Consider the following 21,562-nt stretch of genomic DNA (forward strand, 5'->3'; position numbering starts at 1 on the left):
GTAGCAGCAAAACTATGTTGGCATACTAATTAACCCATGACTTGTTGCAACCTGTCCTAAATATTAGGCATGATTCTGCTGCACGTCCCCATGAGCACGTAAGGTGTACATGATGCTACAGGTGGTAGAGGTGTCCCACAGTGGCAGCAGAGGGAGACTCCATGCTCTTTTAGTTGCAATAATAGTGATGAGTTCATGAGTTGTCTCTATCACAGAGAATCCATTAACCTAGTGAGCACCCGTGGAGTGGGAGCATAAGTGAAAGACTTACACTCAGATTTAGAAGCAAGGGTGCTGACGAGCATGAATAATCAGGAAGTCTAATAAAATGTGGATGAGCCAGAGGCAACAAACTGGGTACGACCGCTAGCGGCTCAGATATAAAATCTAGTACCTCTGCACTTACTGTTTGGCTGCAGTTTAAGTGTAGCATATTACCATTATAAGATTACTTTCTTAATAAAGAGTGCTTTGTTTTGGCAAAAACCAAGAACGTTTCTTGTTGTTTTTCATGTTAAATGTCACTTACTTTAACAATAATGCCTCCAGTTATTATTCGTTGGCAAGTATCTTCTTGTGTGTGGCTTCTCCGGAAATACGAGTTGTCCAGTGCCATTCAGTAATGTAAGGACAGCATGTTGAGGATAAAGCGTGCAGACCAGAACGCAGTACCTGAGCAACTCAGAAGAGGCAAAAATGTCTTCATTTTCTATGCACGCGGAAGAATCTCCTATTCCTAGACGGTAATACACCTATACATCTTCCTATGTCTAAGGAAAGTGATCTGCTGCCAGGAGAGTTCCTAATATAGCTAGAACTTTAGTTGCTGCTCCTACCCCATATTAAGATACTTGACTGAATGGGGCTTCTACAGCTAACCACTCAGCCCTTTAGCAGAGACTGGCTCTTGTCCTATCACAATTCCCATTAAATGGCTGGCACTCACCTTGATCAAGGCTATGGAGGAGAGTAAAGGGGGAGTTCTCCAAAATGCCCTGTCCCAATTACAGGGCCCAAACCCTCTTGGTTAAAGAAGTAAGAATAATCAGGAAGCTGCGAATGGAGGTTAAGGAGGAGTTCCAGAAGGAAACTCCACTTGTAATAACTCGACATAACTGTTTCCACCTAGCATTAGGGCATCCCACCCCAGAGTAAGGGAACAGCTAGAATCCAATAATTTGGTGCAGCCTCTCACCAAAAAAAAAACAACAGGCCTGATGAGAATTGTATGAGGCAGGCCTTAGTTGCTCTCCTCACGCCTAAAGAGTCTGTAATGGGCTCCTTGCCGAGTTCCAATAAACAAATCTCCACATGCAGTCCACAGCTATAAAACATGTATACATTTACATACAAACAGAATGAACCTGTAAAATGGGAGAAGGGCCTACACTTTGATCAAATAAAACAGCTGAGTAAAAAAAAAAAACAAGAAACAAAATAGAAGGGTGTTAATGGTTCTCTTTATGACTGGTCTGTTATTGGGTGCCAGAAAGTTTGCATTATCAAATTTGTAGTAGAGTGCATATGGATCAAATACATCCAAATCTCAAGCTGGTCACAGACATATAATGAGCAGCCAACCCGGATTAGTAGTTTACCTATAGGCGGTAATAGTGAATTAGTGACGTGCCTGTCGGATAGCCCCACGGCAAACCAAGAAATATCACTCTGGTACAATAAGATCATCGAGGAAATGGATAGTAACTTTTGCCTACCGACATCATTATGGGCTGACTCAATGCCAGGTATAGACGTGGAGGAGCTCTGGTCAGCCTCTTGTGTAGTACTTTGGGACCTAGTTAAACCTGCGTGGCTCCGCAGGAACCATCTTTTTACAATACATAGGGCATACTATTCCCCACAGAGGCTGACAAAGTTTTCTCTAACGGGCCCGGTCTTATGCCCAAGATGCGGGTTCGCCGCAGCATCCGACATCCATATGTTTTACGAATGTCCAATCATATCTACATTCTGGGACTCTATTGGTAACAAATTATCCCTGTCCTTGGGCGAACATATCTCCATAGACCTTGTTCTTGTCATCTTCGGCCTGAGAAGCAAAGCCCGTAATGCTGCTTCTAATTTGCTATTTTATTCCATCCTGGCGGCACGTAGGGAGATATGCAGGCACTGGAAAGATGCTCAACCGCCCACCATGCATGAATGGCGGTCATCGCTTCTTCAGATTTCCAAACTCGACCTGGCCAGGGGAGGGAATCCTAGTAGGAGAGCTTTTTGGTCCATGCTAGGGTAGTAGGGATGAGCCTGGGTTTTTTTTTTTTTTTCCCCAGGTCCTATGATTAATGCGGGCATTGCCTACCCTTGTATCCATGACAAATCGCCATGGCGCCATAGGGGCCTCGGTATCTCGGGCGCTATCTACCAACTAACAGCCCTAAGCAAGATCTTGCATGGCCTGTGTGAATGTGCTGCTGGGAACTGGTCCTCCCCCCCCTCTCTAATGAATTTCCTGCCAGCTATACGCTGAGACAGCACACAAACACTACCTAATCTTTTGCTCTGTGGCAGTTCTTAGTTGTGATAGATTGGAGCCATGCACGCAAATGAGGATAAAAAAAAAAAAAAAAAAAAGAAGTAAGAATAATCAGGAAGCTGCGAATGGAGGTTAAGGAGGAGTTCCAGAAGGAAACTCCACTTGTAATAACTCGACATAACTGTTTCCACCTAGCATTAGGGCATCCCACCCCAGAGTAAGGGAACAGCTAGAATCCAATCATTTGGTGCAGCCTCTCACCAAAAAAAAAAACAACAGGCCTGATGAGAATAGTATGAGGCAGGCCTTAGTTGCTCTCCTCACGCCTAAAGAGTCTGTAATGGGCTCCTTGCCGAGTTCCAATAAACAAATCTCCACATGCAGTCCACAGCTATAAAACATGTATACATTTACATACAAACAGAATGAACCTGTAAAATGGGAGAAGGGCCTACACTTTGATCAAATAAAACAGCTGAGTAAAAAAAAACAACAAGAAACAAAATAGAAGGCTGTTAATGGTTCTCTTTATGACTGGTCTGTTATTGGGTGCCAGCAACTTTGCATTATCAAATTTGTAGTAGAGTGCATATGGATCATAGTCCACGGCTGTGCAGAGGAAAGTCTGAGGAACATTCTGGAATCACACTTAGGAGGTCAAAATCTGCCCAAAAGCAAGGATAATTTTAATAACTGCCTTCTGACTCTTAATAATAATATAAAAACAACACTTTCAATCCCATGGTTTTCCATTAAAATTGTGGTTTTCATTCTGTTCATACAGATATGTGCAAATGTGCACAAGATGACTCGGGAAGTTTCGCTTTAAGATACCCTGTTCTGCTCTTTAGAGCGAGCGCCAAACAAGCAAAAGCATATGTCCCCAACTGAGATCAAAGCAAATCCACTTTACTGCAATAAAATACAAATAATGAGAGGAGATGCTACACGCAACCCCACCCCACATGCTCCATCTGCCTCAGTGTTCCCCCAATATTGCTCTTGAAAGGAGGCACCCCTTCTAACACTCAGAGGAGACATTTCCTACAATCCTTCTGACAGGGGAACGACTTGCTGTCGCATTTAGAGGAGACCCACCCCCACTGCTGCTTTGCAAGGAGATCCTTCATTATTGCTCTGAAGGGAACGACTCATCATATCTGACTGAGAGATGCTCACCACCAAACTGAGGAGACACTCTCCCTGCCACTCTGAAAAGAAGGTCATTGGTACTTTCACTAGACCCAACATGCCACAGGCACACAGACTACTACAGCATAATGCTGAGGAGATACCAGACACTAGGGTTGAGAGTAGAGCTTGTTCACAACGTCACTGACAGACTCCCACAACAGCTCTACCAGAAGGTACGCCTTTACCACTCTGCTTCATAAACTCACAATCCATTCCACTTTTGACTCCTATAGTTGCCACTCTCCTGTGGTCTGTGCCTGTTCTGTGTGAATGCATGTGCGTCATCTTTCCAAGGTGGCCAATACCCATTTGTGAGAAACCGTCTCCAGGAATTAGCCAAAGCAGATCTTTGCTGGTCTGTTTGAGTTGATCTGCAGGTCATCAGTGTGAAGTCTCTGGCTGTCAGATTGAGAGGACGTCATACGGTTGATGCCAGGTCATTGCCAGCCACTGGTACAGGGTTTTCTCTGTCCGTTTGTGTAAGGTCATATTCAGCTGTCAGTACAACACGGTCTCCGGCCTCTGTTGTGAGGTCGTCCCTGTGTGTCAGTTTAGGATGGTCTTGCATTTCCACAGCTCCAAGGTCCCTCGGTCTCTTTTTGAGATGGTGGCGGTGAGACTTTGACTTAATATGGGCTGGAGGGGGAAGAGAGGAAACCCATTACCTGTTTGAAAGATGCAGAATAACAGGCACATGCTCAGAGGCAGGAGCGAGAAAACCAAAGCGCAGACATTCTGGAAGCAGAACATATGCCTAGGAAGAGAAGCAGAAGCATAGTAGTGCAGAAGCTATATAGGGAGATCACCACCTGCACAGGGAACGCTGCAGAGGCAGGAGGTAAAAATATACACCAGTGGCCCCTAATGGGTTCACAAGCAAGCACAACTTAGTAGATTATAGTTTTTTGTTAAACAAATCACTCACAATCATTAATACTTTACAAGGCACAAATAGTGGGTCGGTCCTGCTTCGATGGAGTGAGTGGTGGATGCTGCTAGCGAGACCAAAGAGTAAAGGCACAATGACAAGGGTACCCAGTCTGCATGCGAGGACAGCTCTCTGCAGTCAATATGCACAACTATTGGCCTAAAAGGCTTGGTGGCAGATTGTGCCGCTATGAAAATACCAGTTTTTTTCCCATTTTTACAAATAAATACAGTCTTGAAAATAGATTATTTCTGTCTGCATTTACGAGTGAAAAAAGAAAAAAAGTGAAACCCTAGCACCTTCTGCAGGATGCAATCGATTACATCCACAAGGCATTTACACATCTAAGTACTGGAATACAGACTGGAATCTAGAGTGCTGCAAAATCTTAATGCACACTCGATTAGAAACAACTCAAAGTTGGTGCTTAACCAAGTGACAGTCCACATTAAAACTTTCAAGCAGCATGCCATATTCCCAAACTAGGTTTCTCAGAGTGAAAACAATTTGCTTTATTCTTTATGCTTTATTCTGCATTATTCTAACTGTCCTCCTTTTCACTGCCGAACATCTGACATGTGCGGGCATAAATGTAACCATCATTCTTGAAATAATTTCCACCGCATCTCTAAAAACCGCCCAACAAAGTTGTCGATATCTCAATAGTAGAGGTGCAGGACATTTACTGTAATTATTAATCAAAGTTTTAGATTTTTTAAACTATTTACTGTTTGTGCTGACTATTTTTGCATCATCCGTACACTGTAGCAATAGTTTGTGAACTTGGTTACTGAAAAAGACCTAATTAATGGCAATGTTTGAAAAACATTTCAGGTCGACTTAGGTCATTGGGCCCAAGCGACTGTGTACAACCGCAGTGGCCGCTTTCAGGTTACAGGTGAACACTTTGCTAGATAGTAACATCAGCGTCTCCCTGCTGGTCATTGGGCCGAGGCGACTGGGTACAACTTCAGTGGCCGCTTTCAGGTTACAGGTGAACACTTTTCTAGATAGTAACATCAGCGTCTCAGGGGGATACCCTGCTGACCAACTAAATTGGTGTTGAACTTTTATGTTATTGCTCGGACTGTCTACACATTTGGACTGATAGCACCACAAATTCCAGAAAACTCAGAAACCGAGTACATTTCATGGCACAATTTACACGAATAATGACAAAATAAATCATTTCAGTAGAAAATGTCAAGAATCTGAATGTCTGGAAGACTACACACGAACTGCACCAGGCTTAGTACAATCCAAGAATTATATTCGCTGATACAGTACGCAATTCGAGCTAAAACCCGTAACAAAAAAGCCCCTAAAAAATAATACGCAAGTTGTAGAAAGAGATTGGTATGTATATCTACAAAGATAAGTAGTTGAATTCTAAAGTGAGTAAATCACAAAAAAAGTGATGGCTGAATAGAGTCTGTTAATCGGGCCGCAGTCCAGACGACAATTTTCCCCCACCATCCCTCTTCAGCAGGAAATCTGACATATGCAAATCAGCCCTGGTCCCTCCAATCTGGAACCCAAGCAACCCTAGACCAGATTTAGCCTCCTTGGGCCTTGTCAGTAGGGGGCAGTTTGAGTTGTGTGGCACAGTGAGCACGGGGCCTCCATCGGGGCAAGCACGCGATGGTGGATCGTTTGAATTCATTATCAGCCCCTGGGTTTTCAGTACGCTATGTGGGTTTGTTGGAGAGGTGTGTAAACTGCCTATTTATGGTACAGAGAGTGTCGTTAATTATTCACCCAGGTATGGCTCGTTTCTGCTGTACCTCACTCAAGGTCTTCAAACGGACAGATAAGACAGCTAAAATACATAAGGGGCAAATAAGACAGCTACAAGATATGAAAGGCCGCAAAGAGCCAACGGTGGAAGACTAGGCGTGGAAGAGGGTACAGCAGTATCACAGAGAGAGAGAGAGAGAGAGGGCTGCAGCACAGGACAGCAGCTACTGCAGCACGTGTGAAAGTGAAACCACATCTTCGTGGTAAGGATTGTAATAAGAGCAACACGTGGAAGTGCGTAAATGCGAAGAGGCAGGGCACAAATTCGCATTCACAAATTCTCAACAAGCGCTCATAGTATCCCTACCACAATGAGTTGTGCTCATCATCGACGGGTGAGCTGCGCTGATCGGGGTCGAACCCGGGCCAGTAAGCTACCATCGAAAGTAACACCTTGACCCAAGGCGAGAGGGACAGGTTATCTTTGACAGGCTGGTTTGAATGCATAATGGGCACTCTGATTTCTACCTCTGAAATCCTCATGGGTGTCTAAACTTTAATTTGGATAGATTTATTCTGCTGTGCTTTAGAAGAGTGACATTCTCTGAACTCCAGTCTAATACAGTAAGAAACTGTCTGGCTGTCAGTACTTTCTATATTGACACTTTGGGTGACTTTTGGACCGACCGCCATAAAACAGGAGAGGTCAAACTCCACTTTTTGTACTCCAGGACTTGGGTGCCTTTTTGGAAGGTGTACCCTCTCACCGCAAAGAGAAAAGGGATAAAGCTTGTGTTTGTTACCACTGACCTGCAGTGTAGGTCAGAGCAGTGTGACAGAGGCATCCTATTGGAATCCCCGCTCTTTATTGACACTTGGCACATTGGAAGTGACCTAGAGAAGGAAGAAAGGGACCCCACCCTTTTTGGTAATGGACTGCCTTAATCTTTAGTGGAAACCATTTCACTCAAAGCGTTGTGCTAAAAAAAAAAAAAGTTGCAAAGTCGTTGAACACACTCACAATCTCTTGTGCGTTGTAGGGGAATGTAGAGAGCCTACGGGAATTATTTTTAATCTCGCCACACCCTCTAAAATAAGACTTTGTATATGCACTGCTTTTTAAAGTTTTTTATATGAATTTATGTATGTTGCACATTATGACTGAACATTATATGTACTGTATTTTGTGATACAAATATTTGGTATAAATCTCCTTTTTTTTAGAAAAACACTATCAACAATAAATCTATAAACTTTTTACAATAGTGATGTTTGCTTGACATTGCATTTACTAGGCCATTGTATGACATACTTGTGTATCATTCAGACTGTCTAGGAAGATACTTACATATCACAGCCAGTAAGCAGCAGCCGACCTTGAGATACAAAGCAATCCCTCGCAACTCTCTAGTAATTGTGCCATCATTACACCCTCAAAAGAAACATCTCCTCCCGAGTGTCTCTCTCCACTAGAGAACCCAGCAGATCTTACCTTCCCACTCACGGTCACCGATGATAATCCGGTTGCAGAGCTCACATTTGTGGTGACTGCGGCGGTTCTCGTTTGTTTCACCATCAATCCTCAGAGGCTGTGCTGCCGGCTCCTTATCCTGGGGAAGCAGCACAACATGAACAATTTCAGCAAATGCAGAAAGCATTAAGAGAGTATGGGCTACAAGAAGAGAAAATACTATGGTATAGCGGGTCAGGCCTTGGAAGCGCTCCTCCACAGACCAGCATGGTGGTCTCACTGCAGGGCAGACACCGAACCAATACACAGCTGCACAAACTATCTTATTGCCAGCAGTGCAGACATGCAGCTGGAGCCTACTACCTGATGATGTGATTCTTAAGGCAGACATGCAGATGTGAAAAGTGCTCTTGATATTTGCTGGCCAGACACTAAACATAAATAACCCTACCAGGTGATCTCACTATATGCAAGGTAAACATGTGAAGACCTTTGTATATCAAGCGTTATGCCATTGGTGCGGCCTCTCCAGGCCTGTCGGATTTCAGGCCCTTATGGCCTGGTGTCGAGAAATCTGTCTCAGGCAAGTGTTCGTTTTCTTCATCTGAGAGTAAGAGTTAGAAAATCAATACTGCGGTATTCTGGTTTGTGTACAGGTTTGATAGCACACCAGTTACATGTAAGTTACTGTTTGGTGTGTATAGCCAGAGGCTTTTATCAATGTGCCACATTACATCTGAGAGTGTTCAGGCATTGAGGAGATATTGCCTGGCTTGGAGTATGTGTCTGAAGAAATTAAAAGAACTGTATCTTGTTAGTGCCCACATTAACCTGACAGACTGTGGTGCTGGTTTGGAGTGGTAAGTGTTATCATGGAGTGATATATTTATTGTCTGATTGAGAGTAAAGTGCTTTTGTGAGCTTTGCGAAATTCAAACAAATTGTGCCTCAGAGCTATGTCCCATGCATGTCGGTCTAACGTGTTCATTTGGATGTTATGTGCTGCATGGTTGTGTATATAGTAGCATTTAAATATGGGTCTAATCTGCCTCACTGAACCTGTGTGCAATCCTTCCAGTGTGCGCTGGGGTCCTTGAACTTTTTGTTACAGCTCATGATATGGCAAGCTCATTGGCACCCAATTATGTGGTGGAGCTATGCTTTTGGATGAAAGTGGCAAATAGGGTCTAATGTGAAGCTAATCACTGGATATATTCGATACCTGCAGGAAGCTGCTGACGATCTGCAGGGCTGGTTTCAGGACAGACTCCTCCCAGTCAGTGATGTCTTTCACCTCCAAACCATACACAGGGGGAACATTGGGTCCTGGGCCTAGAACACAAGTGAAGACATTAGTATGCACCTTATGCAACAGCGTGACTGCTGCAAAACAAAGAGCAGAGGGGGTGGGAAAAGTAATATTTTTTGAGGACTAACCTCGAATCACAAGGAAGACTGAGTTGAAGTGAGCTGGGGCCGTAATTTTAAGCTTAGGCTGACCTAGAGCGTGCGTTAACAGGTGTACTGGGTTAAAGCAAACTAAAGCACACAAGATGAGCTGGAGCCGCGATATAACACTTTGACTGACCTGAAAATACTATACATTGAAGGGACTGTGCAGGGGTTACTTGGGAGTCACGATACAAAAGGCTAACAGCTGTAGTGCCGGATAGCAAACACTACACTGGATCATTACTGTAAGTTCGGATTGTGTTAGAGCAGCAAACAAAAATCTGCAATTCGGTTATATCTCAAATAATGAGGCATGACTGAACATAAGATGGTGCAGGACACATGTTCCTGTGCTCCTGGGTCCGTAACCTTGAATCACCAGTTATCCTGACATGCAAGGGGAGAAAACGCTCCCATCTGCACTCCCATTATTATAGGAGGAGTGTGAAGGTCAGGCGGAGCCGAATTTGCTGGCAGAGCTGCTTGATGCCAAGATATACTCCCGATGATTTGGAGGGAGGGGGGGGGGGGTCATGCCTGGATTCAAGATGGCAACCAGCCAGAATGAGAAGGGGCGGGCCCTTGTGCAGCACAGTGACAGCCTGCTGGAGGACAGACGGCAAAAAAAATGAGAAGCGAGCGTCGAATACACATAGCTGGTCACACCTGTAAGTCCCACAGGTGCTCCATGGAACCAGCAGGAGTGCTAGGGGCCAGTTAATAATGCCAGAAGGGCTCCATGTGTCTGGCTCAAGAAGTGGTGGTGACTGTGGCCCTGCTGAGGGGAAGACAGCCCAAAAAGGTAAAACTAGCAATCTTTACTGGAGGACTGGGCCTCCGCAACCCCCACTAATTGCTGGGAAAGTGCTCTGTGTTGAGCAACTGATAAGAGTTTCTTCCCCAGGTGAGGGGTGGGTGAGTGGTGGGGACTGTGGTGGTGACTGTTGAGCCGTGGTTATTCACTAGATGTACAAAAGACGGGAAAGGAACTGGTGTCCCCGACAAATGATGGGGACCGGCCTGAGCCCTTTGTATAAATCGTGCCAAATGGCACACCGCGTAGATATGCTATACAGTGCCTGCTAGGTCATCAATCACGGACACAGATTGGACTCGAGGTAGCAAACACTTCTACCAACAGGTGATGGGACATACTACAACCGAGACTACATACCAGCTACGGTGCGGGGCTGCAGTTGAAGCCCACTCCTGCTGCGGCCCATGGTTCGCTACTTTCAGAGACTTGGAGAGGATATGCCTCCTCTTCAGGGTGGCTGGGACTACCTGGAAAGTGGTGGTGGAGCTGAAAATACTAACAGGAGAAGTCACTTAGTCTCAACATGAAACCCAAAACGGGGAGACCACAAAACCCAACCAAACATCACCCGCCATTAAAAGAGGCAGATTGCGACAAAAGCAGAGATCCCATTAAATGACTTTAGAACTCTCTGTAGAAGTACTCCGGCAACTTTAACAGTTTCACTGGCGATTAAATAGGTGCACTGCACCATTTAAATCAGGAAAGACTTGGTTGCAAATTGATGTGTGCAATCTCCCAGCTGATTCCCTACAAACTGTCATAGTAGGTATAAATCCAGGTTCCCTGTAATAAAAATCTCTGTTCTGGAACTTTAAGCTCAAATGAAAGAAAACCTCATGTACACTGTAAAGAATATTCAAATAGGATTCATGTCGCAGAAGGCCATCCAAGGTGAAATATTAAAATAACAGGACTACCTGAAACAAAAAACGACACTGCTCAGAACTATTTTTGGAGGAATGGCTGATAACTAAATCTGACGATGGGTCTCTTTGGTAAACATTTACAGTGGAGAGGGCCCACAAAGTTCCCAGGCATATGCCCTCAGCGGCCATCCTACAGGTGGCTTGTCCACATGGACCCTGGAAGATCAATGTGAATAAAATGCATATCTTCCAAGACTACATAAAAACCATGCAACGCAAGAAGCATATCCTTTACAAAGATCAAATGGAAGTTACGACAACTGGGCCTCATCTACTCATTGATGTTCCCTGGAGGAACTCAAAGCTGTATAGGCAAATAACACAAACAAATTTTAAACTACAGAAGATGCTTAAAAGTGGCTGGAAGATAATGGTGCCCCTGCCGAGGACCTGCCAACACCCAAAGAAGACAGCGACAGAAAACCAATCGCCCTGCATATGGTAAACCAACCAAACAGACGACTGTCAAAGAAAGAGTACAAATGGTGGAGAATATGGCAGGCCTGAGGGGCACCCATTTGACTCTAATGGACAGCAATCAAGAGTCAGTGGGAAATAGTGGAATGTTGAATCCTGATGACAGTGATGAAATAAACTAAGCCAGGGCCCCCATATCACTCCAATGACCTCTGATGAAATGGTATGATACGACAAAGCTCAAAGAGTGTACTCCATATGGACAAAATATTAATGTAAGACCCAGCAATCTGCGGGAATAAAACAAAAGAGGAGGGGTTTTACACTTCTGCATGGCAGGCATTTATCCAGGGGCCCAGGATCTCACCATACATACACCACCCATGAAGGAACTTGTGCAATGCAAATTATAAAAATGCATGCGTTTCTAGTTATCATTAAACTTGGCAGTTGTTAAGGTAAAGGTGTTTTATTTACCTTCACCAAGGGCCCGAGAATTTTGCAAGCCAGACTACACACAACCAAACAATGCAACATACACTGATTTGCAACCAGAGATAACAGGTCTGATACATTTATTTATTTGAACAGGTTTTGCATAGCACGAACATGACCCTAGAGGGTGTCAAAGCGCTTTACGGAAGAGTTGTGAAACACATAGAGGAGACAATTGTGGCAGAAAAGCAGCAATATACACAAACAACAACAGGTACATAATTATATAATAAAGGAAGGTATATGAACCATGCCATTGCAAAGTATCATAAGTAAGCAGCGGTGCATGACAAGGAAGGCAGAAGAACATGTGAGTAGAATAAAGCAAGAGCCGTTGTGACACTAGATGAGGAGGAGCATGCCGTTGAGCTCTGAGAACCCATCAGATCTAGGCTGGTATGACGAAAGGCAGAGACTAGACTTCTAACTCAGAAAGATACTCATCAGTAAAGCTTTCACTTCCATTTCGAAGGACAGTGTTGATGGAATCAGTCTAGTTTCCGCAGGTAGGGAGTTCCAGATTCTCGGGGCAATACCAGAGAAAGATCAATTGTAAGTTTTCATTTTCTAACATTTCTTTAGTTTAAGCCACAAGGTACTGGAGCTCCTTGAGGAACGGGCACCGCCCTACATTTCTAGCTTATTTGCAAGGTACAGAGGAGAGTTGAAATGAAGTGCTTGGTGGGTCATGCAGGCAAGTTTTAGTTGAATCCTTGCCTCGAAAGGTAGCCAATTTAGGGATTTCAAATCCGGGGAAATGTGGTAGGTTTTCTTGGAGCCCGCTTGCCTGGCAGCAGCATTCAGTGACTCCCTCAGAGGGGCCAGTCTGTACCTCGGTAGACCGCAGAGGGTTGCACAGTCGTGAGATGACTAATGCTTGCACAGCAGATTTGAAGTCATCAGGGGGAAGGAAGAGTTTTAATTTCCTTAGGATGCTCAGTTGGAAGTTCGCACCTTTGGTAGATGCGCTTATAAGATCCTGCATGTTCAAGTTCTTATCCAGCACTATTCCCAAAGATCTTGTAGAGTCGATGATGTGTGGTGTGCAGTTGAGAGCAGAGAGATTTTTCATATATTTCTCCACGATGAGGGCTTGCTTGGGTGGTAAGATAAGGAGGAAATCCGTTTTGAGGACGTTGAGTTAGAGATGGTTAAAGGTTAACCAGTTTTGGGTTTTGGGCAGGGTTCCATTGAGTGTCTTGATATAGTCAGGAGAAGAAATGTTCATATACAACTGGGTGTCATCCGCATACATGGGATATTGGATGTTAGATGCTTTAAGGATTTCAGTAAGAGGTTCAATGAATAGGTTGAAAAGTGTGGGTGATAGAGAGGATCCTTGGGGAACTCCCAGAGTGCAAGGACTGGAATTGGGTAGGGTTTGATTGGTTTTAACACAGAGTTCGGTTATAGAGAAAAGAGGCAAACCATTTTAGTACTGAGCCGGAGAGCCCTATCCTACGTTCCAGAAGGCTTATGATATTGTCCTATTTGACAGTGTCAAAAGCAGATGAAAGTTTGAGTAGGATTAATAGGCAGGATTCGTTTTGGTCAAGCATTGTAAGAGTGTTGACAACTATTTGGGTGATGGCTATTTCGATGCTCTGGCCAAGTCGGAAGCCCGATTGGAATGATCAAGATGTTGGAATTCCTCAATGTGGTGCACAGTTGTTCATAAACTTTTATCAAGGAGTTTTGCCTGAGTAGGGTTGTTTGTGATTGGTCGGAAGTTTTTCAAATCTTCTGGGTCCACCATAGGATTTTTGAGAATAGACGAAACCAGACCAGACTTGAAGCAGTCGGGGATCTCACCTTGAAGTAGGGAGGCACTAATAACCTTGGTCCAGAGTGGGAATAGAGACCTTACCATTTCTTTAAAGAAGTTGGAGGGAAGGGGATCACTGAAGTGATTTAAAGGTTTCAGTGTAGATAGAATGTTGAAAATGGATGTGTCGTTGAAGGGTGAGAATTGACTCCAGAAGGAATTGTTTTTAGGGGAGAGACATGGAACAATATGGGGCTGCGAGGATAGGGGGGAGTCGGGTGAGAGTGATAGATCGATCAGGGCAGACCTTAGATAAGGTTCAATATTGTTAGACTTTTAAAGGTAGAAGGCGGCAACGTCCTCGCAGTTTGGTTGTGGACTGGAGAGGAGTGGTGATTGGTTGGTACTATTATTAGATTGTAGTTTAATCTGATCAAACGGCATTTTGCGACTATTTTTGGCTCTGTCCAGTTGGCTTCTGAAGAAGGTCGCTTTCCTAGTTTTGATGTGTTTGTTGTTCAGACTGCTTCTCAATCTCAAAAGCATAAGGAGTTCATTAGATGGAGAGGATCTCCAAGAGCATTTCTGCTAGTCTCAGGTTGTGTCCGTTTGAGTTTAAGCTGTCATTGAACCATGGTTTGGAATCTTTGTTGGACTTTCTTTTTAGTTGAGGGGAGCAATTGAATCCAGAGCTTTCAACATGGAGTTGTTGTAGTGCTCAGTGAGTTTGTAGACATCGGACATGCACGCAGGAGGAAGCAGGGACCGATTGCAACGGAATATGAGCTCATTCAAGCTTGCAGCGATCTTTTCCAGTGTTTCGGTTTCATGGGTTGGAATCTTTTGGTGTTCTTTCATTCAAAGATGAGGAAGTTGATATAGTGATGATCCGACCAGTCACAAGGGTCAATCGATTCCAGCAGAATGGAGTTGGGATTGGAGATGATTAGATTGAGGGTCGAGCCCAAGTTGTGTGTTGGTCTGTCACAAATAGAGTCCGGTTGAGGTCAGCTAGGAAGTTTTTAAAGACTATTGACAGCCCGATCATTCGGGTCATTCCAATGTACATAGAGCAGCAGAGTGGGCACCTATATTTACAAAGCTCAAAAATCAGCACTAGATGTCTGATAAATATCAGTACCTTACATGGAAGGTGAGAGGGTTGGGCACTCTGGTCAAGAAGCATAGAGTACTATCACAGAGAAGAAAGATCTACTTCAACTGATAAATCTAGATTGACATCTTTGGAGTGGGGCTATGAGTCACCAGCAGTGCCGCTATGGAGGCTGCTGAAGGATGCCATGACAGGCACCGCATTTAAGGCCACAATTGGGCAATACATAGAGCATAACCTTAAAGAAAAGGAAGCCACAGCCACAATTCAGTCTTCAGAATGGGATGCTTTCAAGGTAGTGATCAGGGGTAGCTCAAGTAAAACTACCTGTGGGATAAGGTTGACGCTCAATAGATAAATAAAAGAAACAGAAGATGCTATCCATTTGTTAGAAAAGAGGATTTTCAATGACCAACAAGGCTCAGGAAACTTGATGGCCGCCAAAAGGAAATAAAGCAGCCTGATAGATGGGCTCCGGCTGGTAGACTGCAAGTAGTACATTGCTAAACAGTGACCGTGATAAATTCACAAGAAGGCATAGTACAAAAGTCTAAACTCATCTCCTCTGATGCTCACATTGAGCACATGCAAACCAGATTTATAATCTCTCTGATACAGCGGACTCAAGAACAGATCAAAAAACTGGACCAACACGATGACGTCAGCAGAGATGAAGGCTGCAACAGACCAGCTGGCTAGGGAAAATCAGAGGGATTTGATGGACTTCCCCAAAAGTTTGATAGAATGTATAAGAATACACAGACCCCAAACTTTCAGATCTTTCAGATAAGTACACAAAAGCATACAATAACTGGGATGCTCCTGCCCCCTCCACCATAGAAACAATTGTTGTTCACCATGATAGGGGGGGAAAACCCGCTAGACGTTAGGTTGTATAGACAGCTCTCACTTCTGAACACAGAATACTAAACAAAACAATTGCCAACAGGATACACCCCAACCAGTCCTGGGTTATACATGAGAAAAACACACAAATCAATTTGTGGAAATTATTTCAGGTCATTGACTTGGTCCGGGATGGGGAAGTGTGTGTGGAGGGGGGTGGTTGGGGCAGAGAATGAGAGTGGTGCATCCTGTACCTGCAGTCGCCTCAGTTGATATCAGAAAACAATTTGATATGCTCCTTTTACTGGTTTAAGTTGCTGAGAAAGATAGGCTTTGGAAACACTATAACCAAATGGATCTATCTTTTATGCACTTGCCAGTAGCAAGAGTCCAAACCGGTTGCACTACCTCTGAACAATGGCCCATTAAGAGAGAACTCCGAGCTGCTCACTCTTACCAAGTTGTTTGCAATTTCAATAGAACCTTTGACAAGCAAACTAAGCATGGGGGGATAAGAAATTGAACTCAGTCATGGTACACTTGTGGTATTGTTGTATTCATATTATACCCTCAATTATCCAAGTAACACAACAGCTTCCCTTCCCGAGGTGATTAAGACCTTTGGACTTTGGAGAAATGTCTGGCCTGAAGATAAACTGGGACAAAGCATGCCTATTCTCTGGGACAGGTCGAGGGCATAGACCGTGTGGTCCCACGGAACACCCCTCTCAGATTTTGAACAAACATTTAAATATTTGGGGATACAAATGTATCGGGATAGACTTCATGGGTGCAATCTTGGGAGGGTGATAAAAAGGATTACAGAGGCGCTTGCCTTCTGGTGCAGACTAATGTTGACTTATGCCTCCGATGGGTAGGGTCTCCATTTCTAAAATGATTACCATTCCCAGGTTGCTGTACTATTTCGTGAGGGTGTTTTTTCAAAACATTTTTACATCGATTAAAATAAAAAGGAATTTCTTTAACTATTAAGAGTATCCTTACCGGTCTTACCTGTGGGTAAGGGGGATAAGAAAAGAGCTCGAATGGCCTTTACCAAGATGTGTAAACTCTTAGAAGAGGGTGAAATGGGAGCTCCCAACTATGAAGCATAATATCTGACAAGACTGCTGCAATAGGGTTCTAAATGGATAGAAGGCTCGTAGACAGATGGGTGAGTTGGAGCACACAATAAAATGCATTGCATCCACTAGTGTCACCAAATAACAAGCAGAGTGACCCAAAGTATTTATAGAATGAGTGAACCAGAAGGGCTCTATAACAAGCTGCTTGAGCTGAAGCACAATATATAATGTGCAGGGTGAGTTGGAGCCAACGTATGCTAACAAACTAGGATGGAGGTGCCATACGAGCCGACTAAGGTGGAACCGGCATAAAACGAATCACGGTCACTGCCAAATGTGCCAAAGCCACTGTACTGAGTGGACTGTGATTAAGATGCATTAAGACGACTAGGCTGGGGGTCACCATAATTTGAGCACCGCAAGTTGGAAGCTCCATATAAATGACACGTTCCTTGATACAAAGTCTCCGCAATATAATCTGTGGTGGCTTGCAGGTCTTCCATCCTTCAGAGGCCGAAAAAGTAGGTTTAATTAAATCGGGTAAGAATGTAATTGGTTACTTATAGCTCTAATAAACGACAAAAGTGTGATTTGAAATACAGGATAAAAACACGTTAATGTAAAACATGCAGATTGAGCTGAAGGCACTAGGCTGGAGCGGATATATGACAAAAGTACGCAGTTGAAGTCAAAATACAATAAATGGATTGAGTTACAGCCACCATAACAGACTGAGATGAGAGCACACTGATTTGAAGTCACCATTTAACAAGTAGACCAAGAGAGATGTGCCACAGAACAGAACAAATCGAGTGAGCAGAGCAGGCCTCATCCAGTATGGAGTAGATTAAGCTTCAGCCACCATATAACAAGCAGGTTGAGGTTTAGCCACCTTATAAGGAGCCGCAAAACTCTAAAGCCAACTTAACCTTAAGCCACCACATAATGAGCAGCTCAAGCTTAAGCAAATAGAGTCAAAAGAGTCACCATATACAGACAGCGCAAAGTTTAAGCTAACCTAGAACAAGGGATTTAGCTAGCACAGACTAAACTGGAGTATGTTTTTAATGAGTGGACTCAGGAGGAGCTTCTAATCGGCCAAAATGACAGCAAGCATTAATCAAGGAGACTTCGCTGCAGAGGCCATATAACAAATAGTTCAAGCTCTAGCTGCTATTTGAAGAACACTGCCATATAATGAGTGGACAAGGCTAACCTCACCATATAATGAGAGGAATGGGTTGAAGTCATCATAAAAATGCTGACTGAGGGGGAACTGCAAGATGAAGTACAGGTACTGGGATATAATGAAGCAGTCACAGTTAAAATGCCATTTTATGAGCAGACTGAGCTGGAGAAGGCATTAAAGAAGAGAGGTGAGATGGCGGTGCAATACAAGGGTCAGAAAGAATGGGCAGCATGATACAAGTCTTTAGACCCATAACGCCATTTAGTGTCAGTGAACTCTTGCATGAGGTGGATACCTCAGTCCTCAGTAACTTTACTTCCTGTGTATTCTCTGTCTGCATGCACCTCTAACCAGAGGGACTCTTCTGCCCGGGCACTCTAAGCCTGGAGATTTCAATCTGAAGGCTTCTATGGTCCCCAATTCTCTCTAGTTCAGAGGACCTTCAACCTCGGTCATTAGCTCGTTCTCAACGGTCAGGGCCTTCAACCTCGGGTAGTCCTTGCTCTGTTGTCAATACCTGTATGGGGACTTTCTACTCCTTACGACTTTAAGACCCCAGTCTGTCTCAAAAAATCCTTGGTACTCCTCTGTATAAGACCACCTCTACGACTAGAAACTCTGCCTAATACCCACGCCTTCCCTTATTTAATCCAAGAAATAAAGTCAGGGTCTCCATCCACAGAAACTCTAGCCTACAGCAATTTTTTTGTCTGTGCCAGCACCTCTAATCACACAGACCCTCAGCCCTGAGTGCTCTCTTGGTCTCCGGTCACTTTCGATCTCTGGGACTCGGTAGCCGCTGGTACTCACTCTAAGGGAATGGCTTTAAATTGTGGGGTAGGATGTCAAAGGAGGGGGGGAGGGGCACAAGTCTATGGACAAGAAGAGTACTGGGTCGGTCCCCGGGAATGCAGACGCGCTTCATGCTGAAAAGCAGTGATGTGATTTGGTGAAAGAAAGTGGTTTTGAGCCACTCTGTACTGAAAGCAATGTCCTTTGAAAGGCAGAAACTACCAGGGAGTAGTGTCAAAAGGGGCTTCAAATACTCCGAAAACTGCCTCATCCCCTCAATTTTGATAAAGGAGCATATTGTGGACATTTACAGAGTAAAAGACCTGCCAAATGCACATTCATAATCAGGTATTTGCACGTTTTTAGATTGAATATGGGGGCATTACTCCAGTGTTTGGAATGTGAAATGTTCATAGCTGCAAACGAATCTTATGAATTTTGTAAGACCTTAAGCCAATCCGTTGCATTTTGGGACTTGTCATTTCACTTTTAATAGTGCACGTGTATGCTAAATATACCCGTTATTCAAAGTGCTGTTGGTCAGCCTGTCTCACCTGGTAGCCCTTCCAGCATGCATGATCTCCCCTCTACCTGCCGAGGATGCATGGCCCCTGCCTAACCCAGCCACTAACACCACTCTAGTCTACACTACAGGTGGAAATGTACACGGATTATCATTACACTTGGCGTCACTATACCCAAGCATCTTGAACACTGCAGCATGCAAAACAACACTCAACACGAATACTCGTACATGAATGGGGCGCGGATTGCTATATTATGCGAAGGAACATCTTGACCAGAAACTTCTATGGTTATTTGTTTTAATGCATTTCATGTTTCTGAATTTGGGATTTTAAATTGACGCTGTTCCAAGTGAAGCTTACACTGTTTATTGCTTTGCCATTTAAGATATAAACCAACTGATTTGTCATTTGAGATATAAACCAAGAGATATGAAAGCATGTTTATGTAGTTAGGTATTTTTTAGAATACTAACATAAAAAAAAAGAAAAAATGGTGGTTTATAAGAGTAGAGGTTGCCCCATGTAGGTTTGATGTGCTATGCGGGACACAAATGCAATACTTTGGTGTATGACATTGTAAGTACTCTGCTGCCCTGCATTAAATGGGACATGCTGAAAATGCCAACCAAAGATCATGATCTTGTAGATTAAGACATAGCTGCATTTTTATGGGCAATAAGTAGATTCCAAGATGACTTCGTTCAATTCCATCAGCAACGGGGAGGTGGGATAGAACAGTCATATGTACTCAATATTGAAAAGGGTTTTTTTTAAAAAACGAATTGAAAATGGGAAATTGGCTAAAAAAAGAGAACTGGCTGAGAATCACATACTTACGACTGGGTCAATTAGTGAGGTGTGCCAATTACAACAACAAAAAATAGAAGATAGATCATCGTTTTGTCACATTGTATTTTAAACTCTCTAAAGTCCCTCACACACTAAATTCCTATCTTACAATTTATTTTTAATTTCACAAATGAAATGTATTATAAGAAACAAAATATTACTTTTAGACTATTTTTTATAAATGATTATCTAGCCCGTGATGTCACTTCAAATGCTTGGTTTCTGTTTTGTATAGCGTCTAGCTATTGGTATGTATAAGCAGTGCTGCTTGTCAGTTTTTGTTCATTGACAGAATAGGCTTTCATTCTGTAGTATAATTGTGAGGAATACGTTTGTAATTTTGGGGGGGCCTTGATAAAACATATGAAGACTACTGATCGAAGGTAATCTCTCGGGGATTCCTGGTTGCGAGTGTTCTCTCTCTCAAGGTGGCAGGTGCGCGCGCCGCTTCCGTAAACACGTCTGGAGCTGCACCTGTCCTGTGCACAGAGCTGACTCACCGGGCGCGCAGTCACGTGGCCTGGCGCGCTCTGCACCTGCCGCCTCAGCCGCCTCGGCTGGCAGCTGCTGGGAGCGGCTCGGGTTTCTCAGTAGAAAGAAGGCCAAAGTGCGCAGACTGAACTGCAAGCACAGAACACACGCAGAGTTATCGACACAAACACTGGGATCGTGTTTGAGGTTGTAGGGCCGTGGCCAAAGGTTTGAGGAGCAAGGGTGAAGTGGAGTGGGTCGAGACCGAGGGTACGGGGGAGGAGTCGAGGCCCAAGGGCAGTGGGAGGTGGAGTTACATGAAGAATATTAGACGGGAAAGGGTGTGGCGTGGGTAGAAAGTAGGGCCAGTTAGGATCCCAGGCAGTGGGAGCAAAGGGTCTACCACAGGGTATTAAGTGAGTGGCATCAAATAATTTCCCCACAATGTTTTTTGTTGTAAGTAGCCCCTGACAGTTTTATTTTGTTACGTTACATTAGTTTTTGTCCGAATTCTCTTTTTTCATAAGGTCCCATAGTGCTAGAACGAAGAACAAAATGCAGACTACGCGAAAATATAAAACTGAATTTACATACTAATCAGGTGAGTAAAGTTTCCTCCTGAAAGATAGATGATTGGAGATAATTCTAAGATCCTAAGGCAGTGTTCTACAGTGAAGTCGCAGTTTCCAGATCTACATTTAGGAGTACGAAAGATCCATAGAAGAACAAAGAGACTGGAAGAGCACACATTTCTGGCAGAGATGTAGGAGTATTATCTAGAGGAGTGCTACCCCAAGTTTTAAGAACCACAGCCTAATTTTTAGAACAACAAACTTAAGCGACACACTTAGCTTTAATGGACACGAGGCAGGCGGTCTTTAATGTACCAAAAGCATCATATGGTAGCACACTGTCACTTACCCATTGAAACGGTCACTAAATTTGGGCATACAATTTTACTGATAAAACAGTATAGCACACAAATTGTGT

General features: G+C 43.8%; 1 protein-coding gene across 3 annotated transcripts in view; it reads right to left on the reverse strand.

The window, feature by feature from the left end:
• Window positions 1-2,999: 2,999 nt before the first annotated feature.
• TRIT1 (tRNA isopentenyltransferase 1) overlaps window positions 3,000-21,562 on the reverse strand; it is a 130,191-nt gene continuing 111,628 nt past the window's right edge. For 2 of the 3 annotated variants that reach the window (XM_078680785.1, XM_078680786.1), the window contains 3 exons: window positions 9,047-9,156; window positions 7,846-7,963; window positions 3,000-4,324 (listed from right to left, as the gene is read on the reverse strand). In XM_078680785.1, coding sequence (XP_078536911.1) covers window positions 4,107-4,324; window positions 7,846-7,963; window positions 9,047-9,156 — 446 coding nt within the window. In that variant the 3' untranslated portion in view covers window positions 3,000-4,106. The remainder of the gene's footprint in view (window positions 4,325-7,845; window positions 7,964-9,046; window positions 9,157-21,562) is intronic. The other variant, XM_078680787.1, reaches the window with a different exon arrangement.

Source organism: Lissotriton helveticus, chromosome 3_1, assembly GCF_964261635.1.
Source record: "Lissotriton helveticus chromosome 3_1, aLisHel1.1, whole genome shotgun sequence".
Classification (NCBI taxonomy): domain Eukaryota; kingdom Metazoa; phylum Chordata; class Amphibia; order Caudata; family Salamandridae; genus Lissotriton; species Lissotriton helveticus.